Genomic DNA, 25,375 nt, shown 5'->3' with positions numbered 1-25,375 from the left:
ATGTATATTTATGTAGCTATGATATATGCATAAATATTTGCATAGATAACAAACAAAACATCTCTCTTTTTTTCCTTGTAGAGTAAGAGTAATAGTAGCAGTATGTAATAGTAGTTGTTGTAATGTACATATAATATACAGCATAAAAGCGGCAGATAATTTCGTTTTTTTTTAATTTTTATAAATTATATATTTTGTAGTGTATGTATAGTTTATATCTTTTCTATATTTTATTTCCAGTATTGAAAACAAAATAGCGGTATTCACTCATTGTGGTAGATTTACAACTCTTGTTAATATACTATATGTACCAGGGTTTTTTACAACGAAGTGTGAATGTCTTTTTTGTGAATATCGTAAACAAATCAAAGCATCTTAACGTCGTCGTAAGTCTATCTTTTAGTTTCAGTTTTATTACACTTTTTTCATAAGAAATTGTTTTTTTCTTGGCCTCCATTATTTTATTATCCTTTATTCTTTTTATTTTTCCCATTTTTCCACCAAAAAACAAAACTCCGACATGAAATAAAACTCACAACAAAGTGACGGCACAACAATCAGCTGTTCTAACCCTTGTAAAAGTACAATGGAATGTTTACAATACTTTTAGGTCGAGTAAATTAACAACCCTGTGGTAAATTAAACTTTCATGTATTTTGTTGTTGTGGTTTGTAAACACTTGTAGATCTACAATATTAACAAGATGTACAAGATCTACAATGCCACTTTACCAACATGAGTGAATACCGCTAATGAAAACATAGAACGCGTAGTTGATTGATCAATAGACAGATAGGTAGGTAGATTTGTAGATTGATAGCATAAATTATAACTTAAATACTAGGATGGTGACAAGGACATCATTCATATACATACAATTTTTCTTTATATTTATATAATATTTAAAATAATTAATTGAATTCAATTGCATATGTGTTTATGTGAGTGACATACATATGTACTTTCACGAGTTCATACTACTGGGATCAACATCAACATTGGTCATCGGCATATGTTTTGTATTATTAATTTAATTTTAGTTACATTGTTAACATTTTTCGCTGCTTTTTATAATAAAAAAATACAGTTTGAAACAGTCGCTTTAAATTTTTATATGTGTTTTTTTTTCTTTTAGAGAAGAAAAACCAAGTTTAAAAAGGCAAAAAATCCGGTATTACCTACTCTATTTTGTTATACACCACTCTGTGTTGCCTATGTGAATCCAAAGTCCATATGCTATATTTATACAGCGGATATATATACATCAAGTCACAGAAACGACTTCCGATCGAAAGTAGAATTAGGTCCGCATTTAGCTTCTTCAGAAAATTAGATATTACAAGTGGTTATATTTCTTGAAATTCGGACTTAATCAAACCGATCGAAATCTGAAGAAGCTAAAACAAAAACCATCGAAATGCAATTACGAAATTGAAATCATTCCGATCGGAATTTATGACATCGCTGATAGACAGACTTCTAAAATACAATATATGTGTTCATTTTTGCATACGTTTCAAGTACACATTCAATACTTTTCATTCATTCATTCTGGAACATGATATTTTCTTCGAATATTAGAAGTCTGCCATATTTGGTCAGTTCTGCCATGACAAATTTCCTTATCAAACCCTAATTCTTGCAAGTCAAAAAATATCAGTCAGCGTTGCCGACAGAGATATACCCTCAGCCTGTTACTGTACAAAAAAGAAAAGAGAAACAAACAAATAGGAGGACCGGTGGACCAAAAAGTAAACGATCCTCGAGCAACGCTTAAATTGCACTTAAGCGAATATGGCCGACTTCCGTATTGTCAGTTGCTTTGTATTCGTGCATGAAACTAGGGGTTCTTAAATCGATTTCCCCACCACTGCAATCTCTTAAAATTAATGTTGAACTTTTGTGAGGAAGATACCCGAAGTTGTTGTCTGATATAGATCTTCTTGGAACACGATGTACGTTGGAAGAAAATTTAAGATGTCCACAGTTTCGACCAAATTGGGTACTTAATTGGTAAGTTATCGGGCTCATTAGACATGTTAGTTGGTGCCGGCAGGGTTTTTTAAACCTTTAGGGTAATTATCTCAGGAAGGATGGACTTGTCCCCGAGGATGTAAAAACGATTTACATGTTTGCAAAAATTTTGGGAGGGAAGTACCCGAAGGAGTGGAAATATTTTGTCCATATTTGAACCAAATTTTTGTCTCGAAGAAATATTACAACTATATGTTTTGGACCACATCGGATACTCCCTTCGAGAGTTTTTTCGTGGGCACCATATTAGCGAACAATTTATGAACATTAGTGGGGAACTTTCCCGAAGGAGTTTACCGATATTGCACATCTCTGGACTTGGCTAAATTATTACGAATTAAAGGTTTGGACCAAGTCGGATGATCCCTTCGAAAGTTAATGTGCGCTAGAGCGTTTTTATTTGGTGGCCGAACGTTTTTTACAGCTATAGAATAATTATCTCAGGTAGTGTGGACTTGCCCACGAAATAATTATATCATCATAAAGGGGCTACGAGGATTATCTGCTATAAAAAGTTAAAAAGTATCCGAGGGGTGAACAGCACTTTTGTGGACAAATTTTAAATTTTGTGTGGAAGGTACCCTAAGAAATGGACCGATATATTCCATATTCAAACCTGATTTACGTGTAGATGAAACATTACGATGTCCAAAGTTTAGACCTAAAAGGTAACTACCTTTCATTAAACATCCTTTTTTGAATTTAAATCCTTTTTTGAATTTATGTGGGCTAAAGTACCGGAAGGAGTTGGCCGATAAGCTCTTTGGAATTTGATGTAAGTTTGTAAGAACTATTACGATATGCAAAGTTGGGACCAAATCGGGTACTCCCTTGAAGAGTTATCTTGCGCACTAGTGATTTTAGTTTGTGGCCATAGGTCTTTTTACAGCTTTTAGTTAATTATCCTAGGAAGTATGAATTTTCCTCAAAAAATTTTAAACGGTACGAAAGCTGTTCTTAGACTACACTTTTGCAAATTTTTTTCAAATTTTCTTTAGAAGGTACCCGAAGGTGTATACCTATATGATTCATATTTGAACCTGATCTATGTATCGAAGAAAAACGGCAGACCAAATCGAATTCTCCCTTCGTACGCACAATTTTAGCGAAAATTTTTGAATTTGGTTAGAGTCTTACCCGAATTTCGTACAAAATAGAACGAGGTGCAAACTTTGCACCAAACTAGATCGAAATTTATCGAGCGCAGCCACCCAAACAATCAGAAAGGCGGTCGGACAGGACAAATAGTCTCCAAATTGTCTGAAAGGGATTTCGTCCAAACAAACTTGGGGTCAAAAATCAATAATTTCGATGAGACACTCTTTTGATCGTATCAAAGTACATGTTCCCTCGTTAGCCTAAAGGCTGAGGATATAAAAACGATAACTCCCAACTGGGCTTTAGTCAGGCTTTCTGGCGTTACTACTGACCGTTGGAAGTTCAATCACACTGCTGCGGGTTCTTTGTACCGGATTGACCCGAAACCAAAAGCATTTCGACGATGCTGCCAATCCAGCATCAAACCTATGCTACAACAACAACCGCCGTTGAGAGTTATGTCGCCCTTGTTATAGAAAATTTACCCTAGACAACAACCTTGCAAAGTAAGTTGCATCCTGAAACGCCTATTCAGGCCAATTCACTTGAATAAGGGGCAATTAAATTCAAATTTATTCCAATTAGAAAGCTATAGTATGCTGATAAATGAACTGCACATATGTCTAGAAACAAGACTTTATTAAAGGGACACGAAATTTCTAATGAATGTACCACCACGTGCCAGAGGTAACCAAACATTTAAAACCGATTGGCATCATGGACTTTAATTTTGATAACAGTCTAAAGAAGTTGGCGTAGGGATCGTAAGGAGGACTATCTTAGCACGGTAGAGACAATGATTCATCAGCATTTTTTATGGATTCCCATTAAAAAAAAGAGACTTTGAATTATCACTTCCCTACAACATGCAACAACAGAGTGGTGTACAACACTAAAAACAAAAACATAATTTCATCTAATCAATGAGAGTAGAAGGAGGTTTGTTTGTTTGTACGGAGGTAGACCTACTAACACCAAATTTGTATGTGTACGACAAATAACGAAATGAAAAGAATGTTTTGTTTTTTAGTTCTTTGTTACAACAGAGAATGTTTTTTTTTTTGGGGTGGGGTAAGGAATTACAAGCTATGATAATACACGTATTTGTTTTGTTTCTTCATTACTAAAAATGGCATATGGCTTTTGTTTTTGTGGTTGGTTGTTGTTTATGTTGTTGGACAGACACAAATTTAGGCCTCCGTTTCGGCACCTTTTAATCGAAGACGTGCAAAATCTTCAAATATTATATCATCATCTTGGGCATCATCATCATCCAATTGAATTAGATTTGTGGTGGGAACTTCTTGCACTGCACCGCCACCACCACCTGTTGCATTATTATTACTGCTGCTGGTGTTATCATCATTACCGAACTGTACCAATTGTGCATCACCACGTATACTTTGACGTGGTGATTTATCACTCAGCAATGGATTTTCTTCTTCTTCAGGTTTTGGATGCATTAATGTAAATGGCAGCTCAGCCACTAAATCACCACCCATCAGCGGACCACTTATCAACAATTTCACTTTTACCTTATAGTGTACAATGATGCCCAAACTTTCTCGTTGGGCGGGATTTGTTATAAGTGTGCTAGATGCTAGATTTGTATCTTCGTGTTTCAATTGACCATCCAGTGCCAGGCCCCACTTGTCCTTATTATTGGCAAGCAGTGGACATAGTTCGAATACTTTTGATAACGTAAAACCGGGTAATACCTGAACGCCATCTTCGGATTCAGTTTCGGCTACAACCGATTTGTATTGCGCCGTTGAAAATAGGCAGATATCGGCAAATTGTCGTACGCACACTTTGATTTTCTTCACCGTACGATTGGAATTGTTCGCCACGTGAACATTGACGGAAATCTTTTCGCCATGATGATACAGTTCCTTGTCAAGGCTGGCCTCCAAATGAATTTTATTTGGTTTCATCATAAACTCTTTGCTAACTTCAATTGATGGTTGTTCGCCCGCTTTGGACGGAGCGTACATTACTTTGCGTATTGTTAGGCGTACCGAATTACGTTTGTGTGGTTTATCATCGATATGTTCACCTGTGAAAGAAATTGGAAGGAATGAGTAAAATTTGTGGAAATTCTTAAAATTAAAAAAATATAAAACAACAAATAATAAAGTTTGAGTTTAACTAAGCCTGTGGCAGTACAAAAAAACAAGAGGAGTGGAGCAGTTCTGTAGGTGACAAAATAAGTTTTGAATGTTTCATGTGTAAATTTTTAGGCATTTGTTGGCGTTTCTTGGATAGGTTTATAAACAATGGGCCTATTCATTTCACGCTCAGGCCCAATCAATCACATCTACACAAAAAAACATAATTCTTTTAGTTGTTGGCGTTTTTTATTGTTGGACTGCAGAATTTTACATCTTTGTGTTTATTTCAGCTTGAGTCCATATTTTGTTGTAATTCAATTGTTTGAATAACAACAAAATATTTTAAAGTGGATATGAAATTGATTGGTTGCGGGCGACGGGTAGGGAATACTATAGTTTCAGTTGTCACCAAACAACTTCATCAGTTCCCTTTTTCGCCGACTCTGTATCGATAAACAGGTCAATAAAGCCATCTAGCAAATTAAATAAAATGAGAAATTTGCTGTATGGCTCTAAAGCTGTTTACCCTACAATTTGAGTCGAACTAAAGAATTTCATATTCACCACTGTTTTTATGTCGTCTTTGCTTCGCAAAGAATACGAACATAGGGATGTTGCTTCAATAAGCGGGGGTAAAAACAACAAGAAAGTTGTTTTTGCATTACGCATTGGTCAACAAGGCCGTGCTGATGCCTATTATTGTTGTTGGCGTTTTTTATTGTTGGACTGCAGAATTTTACATCTTTGTGTTTATTTCAGCTTGAGTCCATATTTTGTTGTAATTCAATTGTTTGAATAACAACAAAATATTTTAAAGTGGATATGAAATTGATTAGTTGCGGGCGAGGGTAGGGATGCTAGATGGCTTTATTGACCTGTTTATCGATACAGAGTCGGCGAAAAAGGGAACTGATGAAGTTGTTTGGTGACAACTGAAACTATAGTATTCCCTACCCTTCGCCCGCAACTAATCAATTTCATATCCACTTTAAAATATTTTGTTGTTATTCAAACAATTGAATTACAACTAAATATGGACTCAAGCTGAAATAAACACAAAGATGCATAATTCTTATATATTTCAAGAACAACACATGGGCGGGGTTTTTGGAGCATTCGGGACTTTATCGAGTGAAGTAGAGAGAATAAAATTATGCCGTTGTTGGCGTTGGCAAAGATCATAAGACTACTAATAACCTTAGAGCGAGAGATGTATGAAGACGTTATCATAAATATTGAGACTTTTAAGGGGCCTAATCTCAAAAAGAATTGCCTTCCCCTACAAAAAATATTAAAGATAGTCAAGATCGATACCCGATATTAACATTTCAACACGATCCTTAAACTGAATTTAAAGTACAAAAGTGTTGAAGTTCTGCGGAGAAGGTACCGAAAAGAATGGACCGACATATTCAATCATGGAACTGGATCTAATTTTGAAAGACATTCGTCTTGTTATTTCCTCCTTTCAACAGGTATCGAGCCCACAAGACATTTTATTTGGTCGCCGCAGGATTTTTTAGGGATTTTGGACCATTTTCTCAGTAAGCAAGAACTGAGAATTTAAACAAATGCAGTATATAGTGCGTCCCCAGTCTATATTCAGAGAATGTGTTGGGACCCAATATCTCCGTTGAGCTAAAACCACTCGTCTTTTCTCTGCAGTTGACAATCTTCTGCTCCAATGGATGGGATGTGGTCTCCGGGGATGCGATGTGGGTTCATACAATACCTTTGAACTGCCTGTGTAACTGAATCAGTGTAAATGATATCCAATCCTGCCTGATAGCCTCGTTGATGAATAGGTTCCCGTTTTTACCTTTGGACCTCTCTCTCTCTAGTTCATGTACAACATCCTAATGTGCCTGGGTAGTGGAAGCCTGTCCACTAGATTGTGGCACAGATGCTCACGGCGATAACACACAAGCATCGGCAACGAACAGAGGATGGATCGCACCAGAAATGGATGTGGGGGATAGCTGCACCAATCTGTTCAGAACTATCTCGCTTGAGCCTGACCCGTACAAGGTATGTATGGGGGTAGCAGTCAGGTGTGGAACTACCGAGGTAGAGTATACATCTCGCCGATAACCAGCTGTATTCCAGCTCCTACATTAACCTGTTTTTCTTTAGGGACTTTAATGCACATGATGAGTTGTGACATTCGGTCCTCGGAAACGACCAGAGGGTATATTGCACGGTAATGATTAGCGGAGAGTAACACAGTTCGCCAGACATAACCATTGTGACAAATGACGTCACCTGGCAACCCGTCGTTTCTCTTGGGTCAGGCCATAACCCCATAGATCCGATTTCATCGCCTCTGAACGATTACGAAACTCCCTCGCAGTCTCCTCGACAGCAATAGCACACGCAGCGTTTAACACCAGCCGTTGTTGTCCCAATCCCAGAAAATGCACCCTTTTTGCAATTAAGACTCCGAGGTAAGATCGAGGAAATTGAATATTTCATGAGTAGGAAGAACATCAAGGTCGCGGCGGTGCCAGAATCCAAGCTAAACAACATTTCCCTTGGATCAGAGCATCTCCCCATAATTGTCTCCATAAGCAGGCCACCAGATTTCATCACCTCTGAACGCCGCACGTTCGTCAATCATGGAAAAGCTGATTGGCCGAGTTTCAGAGAGTTCACTAATCACCGCTTCATAGAACTGCCCAATCCTTCTGATATTCGGGTAGCAGAAAGGGCTATCCGAGACATCATCAGTGCTGCAGCCGCTCGCCATATACCTGCTGGTCGAATACCCGAAGAGGGGACGGGATTAGCAAAAGAGCGTGTTGAGCTTTGTCCAATCCCAGTGACCCCAGAGTCAGGTTGCTGAAACCAGAAGTTAACAGGTTGGTCGGTGAACATAAGCGGAAGAGGTGGCTAATTCATCTGAAGTGTTGCAACATTAGAGCCGGAATAAGCGAACTGTGGACAACGGTTAAGTCACTATCGAACCCTGGAAAGGTGGAAGATAGGACCTCAATCACGTATGGCGACGTTACGCTGAGTGATCCGAAAAGATCCGCAAATTATTTTTGCGGACACTTTGTCGAGCTCCCTAGGAGTACTACGTCGCATCAGATCACTTCCTACCGAGGATGAAACATCACAGTAAAGCTAAATCATCCATAGCATTGGGCCCTGTGGAATCTCCATGGTAATGCTGAAACAGCTGGATAGGCCTGGAATCGAGTATCTCACTAAAGTTCTCAACCTGTTGCTAGCCACTCACATGCTTTACAACGTCTGGAAAATGAGCAGGGTGGTCCCGCTATTGTAACCAGACAATAGTACCAGCAAAGGTGGATCATACAGACCGATCTCGCCTTTGTCGTTCGCAGTAAAGACCCTTGAAGCTTTAATTCCCGCCTGCGTTAGAAATAGCTATCTAGTTGCCGATCATCCGCGTTGGTTACGTAAGCAGCACAGCACGACAACATCGCTACACGCCATCTCCACACATATTGCAAATATCCGCAACTAAATCTACGGTCACTCTGTTCACCACATGGACGGCATGGATTCGATTGTCATGGTCGATGGCAGCAGAATTCTGACCACCAACTACCCTAAGATTCTAGTGGTCACATTCAACAGCATGTTAACGTGGTATGCGGATGCCAAAGCTATCTGCAACAAACTGATTTCTAGGAACAAGACCTTGTTTACCACATATAAATAGGTCGAAATAGGTCGGTCTGTGGTAAGATATGCGGATTCAGTGTGGTCCGCGAATATAAGTGAAACGCGATGGAAAAATATTCAAACCAGAATGCCGCCCTGAAAACTGCAACAGGATGCCTCCTCATGTCTTCAGTGGACCATCAACATCAGGAGATAAAGATTTTTCCATTACAGCAAACCAAGTGCATGCTTTCATAGCAGTACTTGCTCGGGTGTTACAGTGAGAGCCATCCCAATCACCATCTGGTGGGTAGGTCCGACACACCCATGCACATCAAGGAGGATATTCACGTTCTAGGGGAAGCGGACCGACGATACAGGAGAGAAGCCCTAGATCTACCGGCATATCAAACAGCTTTAAATAGCATTCACACGGATGCAGTTGCTAAGGCCATATGTAAATATTGTGTGAATAAAGTTCTCGGAGTACATCCCCCATCTATCGCAGCTGAGGAGCGTCAGCTGCCACGACAAACCAGAGTAGTTTTGGGATATTGCAGTCGCCTAGATTTTAATTGGGCAGAAATCGATAGCGCCGTGGAAGACATCTGCCCAGTATGCGGCATGGGCCCGCACGACACAAAGCACCTTTTCAACTGCCCCGTCAAACCTACTCATCTAACTCCAGTGGATCTGTGGCTACATCCCATCGAAGCATACACTTTCCTGGATCTGGAGATAGATCGAGAGCCAGATTGAACAGATGAACGAACATACAAACATAATAATAAACACTGTTACAACAACAACAACCATAGGTCAATATGGGACCCAACTCTTGCCTATGGAGTTTTTACAGTAATAGAGCGCAATTAGACCCCTCTTGGTGCGCTCCTCCGAGATCCTTTTCTCAGGTATTTCGCCTCCGTAGAGATTCAACCGCATGCCATCCAACATTGGTGCCATTTTTCTGGTGAATAGTACCAACTCCGTCTTTGCACCAAGAACATTATGGTGATCGCAGCGAGAGAGCTTTACCAGCACAGCCTGCATTAGCGTCGACAAACATTTTCCACTAATTAAAATGATGACATCCGCATAGCAACTACCTTAGTTCTTAACCTGTCAAATTCCTTGAGTATCTCATTCACCACAAGGGGCCACAGTAGAGGGGATAAAACTCCACCCTGTGGCGTGCCTCTAGTGACTGATTTCCTAACGGAGCTCTCTCCAAAGCTAGAATTGGTCAGCCAGCTTTCCAGCATTCTATCAATCCAGTTGATTAAGATAAAGGTAGCTCAAGAGCAGAATGTATGGATTCGAGTTTCAAGTCACTGTTACCACATTCCACAGTACCGGTATGGGCGTCTGCAGCAGACAGGCCCTAAAAAAACCTCAGTATGGTGATCAGAACCTGCGGTGCATTCTGGAGCATCGCCGAAATGACACCATCCGGCCCAGGAGACCTAGCTTTCCAGCATTCTATCAATCCAGTTGATTAAGATAAAGCTAGCTCAAGAGCAGAACGTATGAATTCGAGTTTCACATTTTTAAACGCTCCTCCTAAAAGAAAGTGGCTTGGGTTCCGCGCCTTTGGAATATAAGTCACTGTTACCACTTTCCACAGTACCGGTATGGGCGTCTGCAGCAGACAGACCCTAAAAAAACCTCAGTATGGTGATCAGATCCTACGGTGCATTCTGGAGCATCACCGAAATGACACCATCCGGTCCTTGAATCACTTGTCCACAAAGACCACTTCGTCAGGAGTATTGATTTTATTCGTATACAGACTAGGATAAGAATTATCGTCCTTACAACCCGGAAAGTGGGTATCTACCAGCAAGCCTTGAGTTCCAGAGCGGAGTTCGTCCACGTACCATCACTTTGTTTGATGCTCCAAATAGGTTTGGGGTCCTTTGAGATCACCTTACAAAATCTAGCTGCCGCGTTAACTCCCTCTATTGCCTCGCTATTCCTAATTCAAGAATTCCTCTAGGTTTTCCTGACCTCAGCTGATTTGAAAGAAATTAACACGGATTTTTGCAATTTAAATAAAGTGTGTCATTTATATGTCCATCTAAAATCAGCACTGCTTTTACAAAATATTGTAACGGTAAATAATAAGCGAAATATAACGGATCTTTTGAACGGGATTGGAACAAGTACCCTTGCAGCAATAACTAAAAATTATAAAACATTCAATTTTAGTTCGAAAATAATTAATTGTATTTTTGAATTTTATAACGTGTCATTTATGCGTCCATAACTGTAGGTCCTAATATGTACTAAGTTTGGTCCTGTTCGCCTGTTTTAATGCCCTCCTGCTAGCTTTCCTAAGGTACATATATAGAAGTCTCCTCTTGTTCTTTTGGCGATGTTCATGAAGCATAGTAATTTTCTACAATCTTCTTCGTAATTAGTAGAAAGCGGAATCCTATGCAAATGCATATATGCTTAGGATGGTCGTAGAGAAAATCTGATTAGACAGAAACTCGTTTTATCACAAAACAAAAGGAACTAGGCCCAGAAATTTTTGCATATTTGCATAAAATGAACATATGCAAAACCATATTCAAGGACATGTGGCCTAAGTATCCCACCGAAATGTTTGAAATTTCGTATTAAGTCTTCGTTGGGGGTATACAACCTTCCACCTGAAATTTGTGGGTACAGGTCAACGTCTTTATATAACCCTCATAGTACGGTACACCTCCCGATTTCCGATATTTTGATGGTTGTGGCCTCACTATCCCTCCGAAATTGCTGAAATTTGGTATTAAGTATTCGTTGGGAGTATAAAACTTTGCAGTTGAAATTTGTCGGTATAGGTCCACGTCTTCATATAGCCCCCATAGAACGGTACCCCCCGATTTACGGTATTTTGAAGGTTGTGGTATTAAGTCTTCCTTGAGGGTATAAAACATATAGCCCCCATACAACGGTACCTCCCGATTTCCGGTATTTGTGGCTTCAATATCCCTCCGAAATGGCTGAAATTTGGTACTAAGTCTTCTCTGAGTGTATAAAACAATCCATCTGAAATTTGTCGGTATAGGTCTACGTCTTCTTATAGCCCCCATACAACGGTACCCCCCGATTTCCGGTATTTTGATGGTTGCGCCTCAATGTCCCTTCGAAATGGCTGAAGTTTGGTATTAAGTCTTCCTTGGGGGTACAAAACAATCCAACTGAAATTGGTCGCTATATGTCCACGTCTTCATATAGCCCACATAGAACGGTACCTCCCGATTGCCGATATTTTGAAGGTTGTGGCTGTGGTTATACATTTCTCCATTTTATAGACTTGTCTGAAGAGAATTTTAAACAGAAAAATTGTGCACACTAGAATTTTAGTACCTACCCAGCAAAAATACTTATTACAAATTGGCCTACTTTCTCATTATTTTAATATGGGCATGTCATAGGCAGTAAGTACTTACTTTTTGGCCACTAAAAAGTAGATAAATAAGTAGTTACTCCCTGGTTACTTCAAGTCGTAACTACTTATTTATTTACTTTTAAGTGCCAAAAAATAAGCACTTACTCCCTATGACATGCCCGTATTAAAATAATGAGAAAGTATGCCAATTTGTAATGAGTATTTATGCTGGGTATTATTGAAATATCTGATGCATAAGAAATTGCATAAATTTGCATAAATTTTCTAACCATATTCAGAAAACCTCAATATCCTCTATGGGTAGAATAAAGTTCTACTGTTAAATGCGCCCATATATTACGTGTTCATCTAGTGCTTTGTTGGTAGTTACATAATGGTAGGGCTTGGTCTTGTGCAGACGTGTAATTCTGAATACATATGTCATATGTTTCGATTGCAATTTAATCAGAAGCCAAAAATATGTCCAGTCCCAAAATTTGACATGAATCGGACCAAAAATTGGGGTTGCATAAAATTCCGCTGTCTAGTAATTAGGTATTACAATGATGCAACGGTTAACATACCTGCGTTGCACACAAGGTCGGGGGGTGCAATTCCAACAAAAAATAACAATTGACGTAAAAATCGCTAAAATTCCTGAACTTTTATGCCTTTAAAAAAGATAAGTGGAATACTACAGTATTGGTCACGTAATTAGCACACCCATTTGGAGCAAAATTATTTCAGTCAGCTAAGAGTTTTGTTGGGGTATATTGAAACATTTTCGAATTCAAAATCATTTCCTATGATGTACCAAAGCAGATTCAATAATATATGCAAATAGTATCATCCGCGGTTGTTTGAAAATAAAACATTTTTCGAAGGCACTCAAAGGGGACATATAATTATCACACCCTAAGATTTTTTAATTTAAATCAATTAATATACAAAAATGAATTTATATAGAAGTTAATTCTTATTGATGGCGTATTGAACAAATCATTATTAGAAAGAAAAAATAATTTATCACCCTAAAATCTCAAAATATTTCACAATAATGACCAATATGTAGTATTGTACACTTAAACGTCAAAAAGTTGCCAAAGCTTTAAATTTACAATTGGATCTGAAATTATTGGAATTGTTCACCGTTTACCGAAATTGCAAGAATTTTAAAAATATTGTAAAATGTCGTGTATTTATTTAAGGAAATTCTCCACCCGTGTGGTCTTTATAGACAGAAAATCACCCGTAATACATCCTATGTGAAGAAGGATCAATTTATAACACCATTTGTAATTCACAATTACACGTCTGCACAAGACCAAGACCTACCATTACATAACTACCAACAAACCACTAGAAGAACACATAATATATGGGCACATTTAACAGTAGCACTCCGTTCTATCCATAGAGGATATTGAGGTTTTCGTTTTATTTTATTTATTTGCTTTGCAATTTTGAGCTCCGGAAAAAAATTATCTTGCGGTCTCACTAAACTATCTCCCACACGCCTTATGTTTAGAATATTATTGAAATCTGCCTATCTCCTATGCAGGTGAACATAGACTTATTGTCGACATATCGGTAAGATTCAGTCCAGATGGATCTGAATTTATATAATCAATAGTTTAAGGGCATCATACCATAGTTTTCTAATGACAACTTTTGGGTAAAACGGACTTTACAGATGGAAACTGCTGGTGGGTACACCTGACTATTCGTAAATCTACGAAGATGAACGAGATTATTTTTTACATGACGTTTCTATGAACTGCTTGCAACAATCAATTTGTTTATATGTGTGGAAAGATCGATAAAACAAGTAAAAAAGTATCAGTCGGCTTTGCCGACAGAAATATACCCTATATAAAAAAACTTATGTATTTAGGGGGGTTTTCAAACTTTTGGGCGTATGCACCGACAAAAGTATGGATAGGATTAAAGCTCAAACATTTGAGGGGATATCGATAAATAGGGCTTTTATTTATCACACTAGCCTGCGAAAAACATAATATCGCTGTAAACAGGGTCGCTAGGAAAACCTTCTTTAAAAATGTCTAAAGGATCCTCGAACCACACAAAACATTTTGAACATTTGTGTGGATGGTACAACAAGGATTGGACAGATATGGCCCAAATTTAAACATAAACTAAGCTTCGACAATATTTATAGATCCAAAGTTTGGACCAAATCGGTTGCTACGTCTATGAGAAATCGCGCGTACCATTTTAGCGAATATTTTCGAACTTTTGTGGGGGAGGTACCGGAAGTAGTGGACCTATAAGCACTACCTTCGAATTTCATCTAATATTGGAAGAAATATTACAATACCCAAATTGTGGACGAACCCAGTATTCGGTTCGAGCCCTCCACCCACTACATATGGTGCCATAGGGTTTTTTTTGCAAATTTCGGGCTGTTTCCTCAAGAAGTATGGACTTGCCCCTGAAAAAACTGCCGTAATTGAGGCAACGAATGCAAGGTGCTTCAACAAAAATCAAAGTGATTCGAGAGCAGGTCTTAAAGTAAATTTATCCAAAATTTTGTGTGGGAGGTACCCGAATTAATGGACAAATATAGTGCATATTCGAACCTGATCTATATATGGTAGATATTTTAGGATGTGTAAAGTATGGACCAAATCGGTCACTCCCATCAAGAGTTATCGTGCGCACAATTTTTCCCCAACATTTTTGAACTTTTGTGGGGGAGGTACCTGAAGGAGTGGACCGATATGGCTTATCTTCGAACTGAAACTAAGATTGCACAAAATATTACGAAGACCAAATTTTGAACCGAATCGGCAGATCCTTTCGAGAGTTAACTTGCGCTCCAACCACTACACACGGTGCCATAGGGTTTTTTTTGGCAACTTTCAGGCTATTTTCTCAGGAAGTATGGACTTGCCCCTGATGAAACTTATACCGTTATATGGGGGACAGTGAATACAAGTTGATACAACCAAAAATCAAAGCGATGCTTGAACAGGCCCTAAACTGAACCTTTCCGACATTTTGTGTGGGAGGTACCCGAAAGAGTGGACCGATTGAATCCATGATATAACCCATCTTCGAACTTAAACTAAGTTTGGACAAAATATTACGAACGCCAAATTTTGGACCGAATCGGTTGATCCGTTCGAGAGTTATCGTGCGCTCCATCCAGCCAGACAGACGGACGGACCTGGCTAAATCAACTCCAAATTGTCTGAAACTCATTTCGTCCAAAACCATTATTTCGATGAGGCACATTTTGCCCGTATGAAAGTGTATATACCCTCGTTAGCATAAATGCTGAGGGTCTAAACAATAAAAAATCTAAAATTTATATAAGTCCTTGGGTCCCAATATTTACACCATATATCATTCCCTTTTCACTCTGAAATTTCGGTGACTGGTGGCAAGGCGAATTTAACAAGGTGATTTAATAGTTGACGTTAGGTTGTAGTCTTCATTTGCTGTCAAATTTTTTTTGCGCGAAATATCCACAAAAGTTAGAAGAAAACGTTAAAATATTATTCGCGAAGCTTAAACAAAGATGTTGTACACAGATATTTTTTATAGAAGCGAAATATTTGTTATTTATTTTTGATTAAAAATATGTTTTGACAGCAAATGAAGACATAGGTTGCTATTAAGTGTGTCTGCGTACTCGATAATTTGTAATAATTATTACAAATTATTACTGAATGTTGTTTTTTTACACAAATGTTCAGTAAAAGAGAATGAATTGAGAAACTTGTTTTGAAATTTTTATTACTGAGAACTTATAATTTTTACTGAAGGAATTTTGTTCAGTAACATTTTGTAGCTTTAGGCAGTTGTCAACAGTTTAAAATATTCAAATATTATAATCGTAAATATTAATCAAATTGAAAATTTTTACTGAATGTTGTCTTTTTACTTTTTTAATTTTTTCCTTTCAAAGAGTATAAAATGCTTTACTCTCTAAAAAGAAGTTACTGAGTAATATTTACTGAGAAAGTACAAGGACAAACCTATTATTGTATCACCTTCTTTCTTACACCATGACTGGTGGAGAGTATAACAAGCAGACTGGAACTAATTTCCAAACGAAAACTGAATATTGACGAAAATATTGTAATTATCTACAAAATTAGTGATTTTTTGAACGTGTGCTAATTATGTGTCCAGTCAATCTAGGATATTGTTTTTATTTTTTGACGTTATACAAATTAACATTTATGATTCATTTATGTTTTTAGGCATACTACTGAGAATATATTAATACAAATACTTTATCAAATACAACTAATTTTGAAGGCCTTTTTATGCAAAATAATTTATGGAAGTGGGGTGTGCTAATAATGTGACCAACACTGTATGTATGTGCGTAATAAATGGTTAAAGATATAAGCAAATAAAATGATAAACCATTTAAAAATAAGAAAATTAACTTCTTATCTGATTTTTGTGATTTGCAATGATCTCCGTTTACATACATATGTATATTTAATTTAAAAATACATCATACTCAGATTTTTTTCCAACCACAGAGAACAAATTATAGAATCCAATCATTCAAATGGAAAATCCGTTATAAAATAAACATTTCTAGTAATCGGACATCGTACAAGGCAAGTATATTTTTACTCTATCTTGTTTATATTTATAAACGTAATGAAATTATGTTTGCATACATCACAACAATCAATTGAATTGATGGATGGACATTGGCAAATTGTAAAAGAATCTGTGTTTGTAAATGTATCATTCATTGCGTGGTTGCTTTGTCGGCTGGTTAAAGGCTATCAATTTGTCATGCTTAATTCCATGGTGTATTAATAGCCAACGTAAGCTAAGAGCTAACCGATGATAAGAAAACTATGAAAAAAAACCTTGTTACGTAGACGAAAAAAAAACAATAACGTAAATTGTAAACATGATCACAAGCTACTGCATTAAAATTCCAAATGTTTTATTAACTAAGATGCAGCACAAATAACGTATAGGAGGTACATGTTAGAAAATATTGCAAGGCAAAATGTTAATAAATATTGGTATTTGTTTTTATTAGCTTCTCTACTCTATATAGACTATTTGTTGTTTGTAGAAGAAAGGCGCCAGGCAAATTTAATTAACAAATGTGGTGGAGGAGTAGGAACGGGTAAGGGAGAAATATTTCGGAAAATAACGATCAAAAAGAACAAAAAACATTATTTCATTGAGAAAACAATTAAGAATTTAAACACAAACGGCAGCACCAAAAGCTAGATCAGTCAGCCTACCGAACGGGCCCACCAGTCAGCCAAGCAACTGAGGAGTACAGGGTAATGATAAATTTAGTTACTGCGTCAACATCATGCACCAATACCACCAACCAGTCATATTTACGAGCTGTTGAGCTCTTATTTAATGGTGGCATACGTACTATATGGTGGTTACAGTTGTTGGTGTTTGTGTTGCTGGTGCTGCTGCTTGCTGATCGGCATGAGTAAGCGCATAATTTACTTGGAAAAAATGAAATACACACAGAATAATGTTTATGAACTTGCCGTGCTGACGTTTTCAACCAGCGCCTGTTCGATTGGCTGCCACCAGCCTAGTTGTTGTTTTTGAATGTTATTTTCGAGAAAAAAACATTTCATTTTTGGAGAAGAATGTAAAACATGCATGTTATGACACAGTAGATAGATACAGTGGTTAGTTGTAATTCCGCCAAGCCGGGGATTCTTAAGATTCACAACAAAATTGCATGAGTCATTGGTAATTTTCAGAAGACAACGTTGAATGTATTTTCTCTTTTTGAAATGGAATTTGTTTGTGGGTATTGTAAAGTTCAAAAGTTAATTTTGAGGTGATGACCAATAAAAAGATGTTATTGTGAAGCCTTTGTGAGAGTTATGTATCACGAGACAACCCCGATTACACAAACCTGTGACCAGAAATGGACTCTAGTAAGTTTAGGGCCATTATTATGTTTTATTTTACTATTGGATGGATATAAAATCGAAAAATAAACCATTTTAGAAGCATTAAAATTATAACTTTTACATGAAAAGTTAATGTCAAGAAGGCCCTCGTTGAAATTGTATGATCACTTTTAACTTTAAGTTGGCCGGAACGCTATAAATCGTACGTAATATCCCAACTATAACAAAAGACTTATAATAATGGGGGTTAGACTTTTGATATTAATACCTTTTAAAGGGATATGAGGTAACGGTAACAGATTGATTTCTCATGTTATCAGTGGATCACTTCACTAAATTGCCAAAGACTGCAGTACTAGATTATCGATCTTAGTGATTAATGATTGAAGTGGGGGTATGCTTGTCAGGAAAGATTTTCAAGACGCAAAGAAGGCTGTCGTGGGGGATGTATGTTACCAAGCAACGATTCTGACCGGCTTGAACATCTTTTTTATCTTTAAAAACTTGGGTTAGGCGTCGGGTATAAAAACATCCTACAATGAAAAAATAAGGAAAATGACCATGATCTGCGAATCTCGACCTGGAAAGTTCTTACTTTATACAGAAGCACATGGTTCAAACAAGACAACGATGTACAGGCCAAAGATATATTTTACGAGCGCTTTGAAAAAAACCTATGATCGGTGTCCAATCCCATGACATTAAAATTATTCTAGGCTATTTCAATGTCAAAATGGGAAAGAAGAATATGTTTTGTATGACAGTCGGGAAACTCCGTCTCCACAATGAAACATCTGTGAACGAAATGAGACTGATGATCTGTAGTGGAATTCCGTAACTCATTTTTCGAGTTATCGACAAAAATCGATAAAATTAAAATGGGAGTTCCATAAGGCGGGGTGATATCTCCGGAATGTTTAACCTCTACCTCTCTCCTGTATTCCGCCCCTCCAGACGGCAATGAGACCTTGGCGTCAGTTACCTTTCCTGATGTCATTTGTGAACGACTGAACTCCCATTTGACTGATCTTACCAAACTTTTTCCACGCGAGGAATATGTAAATATCCGCCACCAAATCTACGGCCACTCTGTTCCCCAGGTGGGCGGTAGAGGTGACAGAGTTGAATGTCATGATCGATGGTAGCAGAATTCCGACCACAAACGACCCCAAAATTCTAGGGGTAACATTCGACGAAAATGAGATGTAGGACGAAGATCCTCAAGTCTCTAGACGGCAGCACTTGAGGTGCAGATAAAGAAACCTAGTTTACCACATAACGCGATAGGTCGATCTGTGGTAAGATATGCGGCATCAGTTAGGTCCGCGAATATAAGCGCAACGCGGTAGAAAAATAATCAAACTTGTTAGAATGCCGCCCTGAGAACTGCAACAGAATGCCTCCTCATGTCTTCAGTGGAACATCTACATGCGGAGGCAAAGTTTCTACCAGTAAAACAACACAATGACATGCTTTCGTTTCAGGACTTGCTCGGGTGTTACCATGAGAGCCATCCTAATCGCGATATGGTGAATAGGATCCATCCATCCAGGTATATAAGGAGGAATCTTAATGATCTTGATCAAGAAGCTTTTCAAACTGGGTTTAAAATCATTCAAGGGATGCAGTCGCAGATGCCATAAACAACTATCGTATGAACGTGGTCCTTGGAGAACATCTCCCATCTATCCCAGCTGAGGAGCGTCAGCTGCTACCACAAACCGGAGTAGTTTTGGCTCATCTACGCTCGGGATGGTGCAGCCGTCTGAATTCCTATAGTTCAATGATCGATGAAACCGTGCAAAACATCTGCCCAGCATGCGGCACAGGCCCGAACGAAGCACCTTTTTAACTGCCCTGTCAAACCTACTCAACTAACTACAGTATATCTGTGGTTATATCCACCCACATTCCTAGAACTGGAGGTAGACCCAGAGCCAGATTAAGCTGTAGAATGAACTGTTGTTGTGAGGTCTTGTGGGAGGGTACTTATACGGAATATTTTGCTCGGATGACCAGAAATGAAGCCACGCAATCAAGAAAAATCCATTGTGTTTCTTCCTAAAATTCGGCTGATCTATAGAACCTAATTTCAAGTTCCTTCTGATCGTCAATAGAAAATCTCTTCCACCCATTTTGAAGTATCAGTTTTGCCGACAGACAAACCAAATATTGGCTGTTTATCACACAAATCGTTTACATCTGAAGTCTCTAAAATACATAGATTTTAAACCAAGGGTATACTTCAATATGCGTGAACAAATTTGAAGTTGCGTGTTTATATTTTAGTCCATATTCTCTACTTTCCATAGTTATAGTTGGCGTTGCTGTTGTTGTAACAGTGTTTATTATTATGTTTGTTATAGTTGGCGTGGGTTTTTACAGCTCTTGTGTCATGAGAACAACATGCTGCAATAAATTTTTAAAACTATTCGAGAAACGTTCTTATACTGCACTTTTGCAAAAAAAATTGAAATTTTGTGTGGAAGATACTGAAAGGAGTGGACGCTTAGCCCATATTCGATCCTAACCAACTCGGCTATTATTTTAGGAAGTATGAGGATAACTCGAGGACAACATGCTGCAAAAAATGTTGTGTGAGGTGTGGGCCGATGTAGCCCATATTCGATCCTAACCTATGTCTGGAAGAAATATTACGATGTGCAAAGTTTGGATCAAATCGTTTACTCCGTTTGAGAATTACCGTGTAAATCATTTCAAAAGTATGTTGAATTTTTAACTTATATGGGGACGTACTCGAATAGTGGAGCGATACGTCCCATCTCCGAACTTAATCTAATTTTGGACAAAATATTACGAGGTGCAAAGTTTGGACCAAATCAGTTAATCCGTTCAAGAGTTCTTGACATGGCTTGGGGAATAAAATCATTATTTCGAATAAAATCATTATTCACGTTTCTAGTTCTGCTTAAAATCTTTAAAAATCGTCTTTTCTTACTATCTAGTGACCCTCTCTCAAATCTTCAAAAATTCCACGATTCTTATCGTTTATAATTCCTCCTTAAAGCCGACGATAAGTCTCCTTACCATTCCATATAATATTGAGAATATAGGCAATGAATTTATAGGGCCATATCAATTCGGTATTGAACCGGACAAATCCACTTCCCACCAATCCCACGGCAGCGGGTTCTTTCGTACCGGATTGATCCGAAACCATAGTGTTTCGGCCAGCGGCTGCCAGCCCAGCATCAAACCTATGCTTCTACATAGGTTTTTATGCTGCTACAACAACAACAACAACTTTCCACCAGATAGAAGCACATCGTTTTGAACATTGACTCGACTTGAAAAGGTCTACAGGTCTATTTAACATATATCCAATATAATCATATATGATCCGAGCCATGTTTGAATATGGTATCCATACAAAGCCCATACGACAATGTGTAACTTGACACTAACTTTAGTTAAGAGTGATGAACATCCTATTCGAAACATTCAATGAGTTTTCAGACAAGACTACAGTGAATGGTGTAAAATATCTTGCTGGAGAATGTTATACGAGATGCTAATTTGAGAAGAAATAGAAAGATATTTGGTTCCTAAAAAGAATCGGAAATCCCATTAACAAAACAAGCAACCACACTTGTGACAAATGATTTATACCGATCCTCAGATGTTACATTGTCCGTCTATATAAATGCGATGATGGCATAATTCAACGTATAAAATTACAACGATTATCTTGCTTAGGTCATTTGAGAATTTTTGAATGTGTCTGAGCTAAAATATGTTGACGGATCTCGGAAGGGAAAAATATTACGCCAAGAAATTAAAGTGGATTCGTTACCGATTATATATGAAATATATAATCTAGAGGACGGGAGATACATTGAAATCCAAAAATAGCTAACTTGGAATCGCCAGCTTGAAATTCCATCAACTATCAATACCATTAACAATTATTAAATTAAAGGGTGGGACATATGGAGTCATGGGTCACACATACGAACCACAGTGCGATCAAATAACTTGTAAGCCTTTTTTTATTGCTGATGATGACACATAAAAAAGCATCATTGCTACCATTTATTGGTATATGTGTGTTTGTTTGTACCAACAGGCTAGTCAGTAGCTAACAAATCAGCAAGCAGCAGATTGGCAGGAAAACGCCATAACAAACATATGGAAGAACGAACATATGAACTGGCAGAGTGAGGCGCGTTCAGTTGTTGATTGATTAATTAAACGTTCATTTTTTTAGGTTTTCAATTGTTGTACATATTTTTTGTGGAGATGCTTGTTTTTGTGCCCCCATTGTGATCTTATGACTTTTTATTGCAGCATGACCTTGATTGATCAAAAATAGCTAATATCAGCAGAGTGGTGGTTATCTATGAAAAAATATGTACCTAATTAAACAACAAACCACAATTCACAATTGTGGCAGCAAATCGGGGGGTGGATACCTATTTATTTTAAACTTAAATACTTACCCACAAAGGCCTTGAGTTCATAATCCACACCGCAGGATTTTCCCGTATCACCAGGAGCAGGTTGTAGCGACACTGATGCCGGACAATATGGAGGAACTTCAAAGTAAAAAGGATATGCATTGGGTCCTAGCTTTTTTATCAGCCTCTCTTGCAGCCTTGTCAACGGTCGTTCATTTTGGGTGGGTGGATATATTTGTTCGTTGGCCAAATATAAATCCTTACGAAATGTCAAACCCAACACATCCAAATCTTCACGTCCATATCTAAATGCAGCCAATACCTGGCCAAAAACTTTGCGATCCTTAACATATTCAGGATCAATAAATACCACACCATCGATAGGATCAACATGTGTACTGTGATCGACAAAGTCTCTTTTGCCCAAATATACGGTAATTTTGCCATTGGAGGAGCTTTTCTTGAAGACCCGTGTTGCTTGACGTCTGGAATTTGCATCAGCATCACCACCTGCAGCACCACCACCAATTTGGTCGTCACTGGCCGAAGAAGGGCGTATACCTGTAGTAATGCCACCACTGCAATTACCCGTGCTATTGGCGCTAAGGCTATTCATTGCACTCCTCGTATGTTTCGTTGGGTGTGAGTTATGTTTGTGTTGCTATACTAAATTTCCAAAATGGGATTTAATTACTCTAGTTTTGCTAAAAAATTGTTGAGCTGTTAAAAACTGTGTTGTGCGGAGGGTAGCGACCGGTAACCACCTAAGAATCCAATTCTATACTCAACAATTTTCTTCGTCGTATAAACGTCGTCGTAGCTATCGTTCTTTTTTTACAGAAATTCATTGATAATTTTGCGCACGTTTGCTTTCGTTTTAATTTCTTTTATTTCTCATTGCATCATTTTCGTTTCTATTTTGTTTAATTTGTTACAGAATTATTTGTTTTGCTATTATTCTTTTTTTTTCGCTATTTGTTTAACTGTTATGAACTTATTTTAAAAAATCTCCAGTAAGAAAACTGCGTATTCCTTCTGTTATAAAAATGAAAATGACAAACAAATGTCATTTTTTGACGATAACTATTTTTTATGTATACTGTGACGTCACCGTACAAAACATCCGACAACGCCGGCAAGGTGCCAAATGCTGCCACATTCGAAACAATGGGGGAAATCAGCTGTTGGTTATTTTTCATAGCGGTTTTACACAAGGTATATTTATTAAATGTAGAAGTGACAATCAGCTGTATTCTTACTTTTTTTTCTAAACTTAATGGCCCCGGCACATACGGTCCGTTTTGTGACACGTTGCGCGTTGAAAACAACAACCACATGTAAAATGTGTAAGTGATGCCAAGTTTGTTCTTGAAGTTTTCATGTGGTTGTTGTAACGCGACGCACAACGTACCGTATGTGCCGGGGCCATAAGCGCTCGGCACATACGGTCCGTTTAGTGACACGTTGGGACATGCGTTGTCCCAAAACAGTTAAATTATGTTTAACTTTAATGCGCCAGCCATGTTGTTGCTTTTCAAAAAAACTTGGCATCACTTACACATTTTTCATGTGGTTGTTGTAGCGGAACGCTCAACGCACCGTATGTGCCGAGCGCTTTAAGGCCCCGGCACATACGGCGAGTTGAGCGTTGCGTTACAACAACCACATGAAAACTGCAAGAACAAACTTGGCATCACTTACACATTTTACATGTGGTTGTTGTTTTCAACGCGCAACGTGTCACAAAACGGACCGTATGTGCCGGGGCCATTAGTTTTCAAAATGTAATAGCAAGGCATATTTATACAAGGTAGAAGTGACAAAATGTAATAGGGTGTACTCATGAATTTTGAAACTTCGAAATTTGTTACCATAAAATACTGCTTTTCATCCTAAACGTGTAATAAAAATTACCAACGAGAGTTCTGAATGCGTTATATTTACATTTTGATTCAAATTTGTTCTATTTTAGAGGATTTTCAAAAAGTAGTTATGTTTTCCTGAAAGAAAAATTGGAACGACCCTATTATACTATATTTTCTTTGACACTTAATTTTCAATAACAACAATGTTGTTTTTGTAAATTTGTTAGTTGTTGTAAATCATGCATATACCTTTTATAAATTTGCCTTGTGTAATAGGGTCTACTCATGAAATTTGAAACTTCGAAATTTGCTACCATAAAATACTTCTCTTCATCGTAAACGTGTAATAAAAATTACCTACGAGAGTTCTGAATGCGTTATATTTACATTTTAATTCAAATTTGTTCTATTTTAGAGGATTTTCAAAATGTATTTATGTGTTTCCTGAAAAAAATTTTGGGACGGCCCTATTATTCAATATTTTCTTTAGCTGTGTTCCTTTACTAGGCGTTTACACCAGACAGTTTGTCTTCAAATACAACTCTGATTTAATAACACATGCATACATTCGTCGTTTGTCTCTCAGCTGTCCATCAGTTTTTCACAGACAGCCGGGTTGACAAATTTTTGACATTTTTGTGAAAAAGAAGTGATATGATAATTCACTGCCTGTTTCTGTATGTCGGAAGAACGAGAGAATACTACCAAACTCTTGTGTATTTTCCAAATTTGTTTTTTGTTTTGAAGCAAAGCAAAGGTAAAAATATTTTGAAAACTAAAGTTTGGACGTGTTTCATTCGCACACTTTTTCGTTTCGACATACAGAAACAAGCTGTCAAATGTGCTGAAAACAAAAGAATATGTACAAACCAAAATATGTGAACGGAAAACAAAAAGAAATCGGTGATTTTCATTCATAATTTTACAACTGTTT

At 37.7% G+C, this 25,375-nt stretch overlaps 1 protein-coding gene across 1 annotated transcript; it reads right to left on the bottom strand.

Moving 5' to 3' along the window:
- Window positions 1-4,149: 4,149 nt before the first annotated feature.
- On the bottom strand, window positions 4,150-23,749 carry krz (beta-arrestin protein kurtz). The gene is made up of 2 exons (XM_073961216.1): window positions 22,619-23,749; window positions 4,150-5,188 (listed from the first exon to the last, which is right to left on the bottom strand). The coding sequence occupies exons 1-2, from the start codon at window positions 23,190-23,192 to the stop codon at window positions 4,323-4,325; spliced, it is 1,440 nt and encodes a 479-aa protein (XP_073817317.1). The 5' UTR covers window positions 23,193-23,749; the 3' UTR covers window positions 4,150-4,322.
- Between the last annotated feature and the right edge of the window lie 1,626 nt (window positions 23,750-25,375).

This window comes from Musca autumnalis, unplaced genomic scaffold, assembly GCF_047663935.1.
Source record: "Musca autumnalis isolate F117 unplaced genomic scaffold, ASM4766393v1 scaffold_1, whole genome shotgun sequence".
In the NCBI taxonomy this organism is placed as follows: Eukaryota; Metazoa; Arthropoda; class Insecta; order Diptera; family Muscidae; genus Musca; species Musca autumnalis.
Note: the sequence above shows the minus strand (reverse complement) of the source record. Positions and strands in the feature narration are given on the sequence as shown.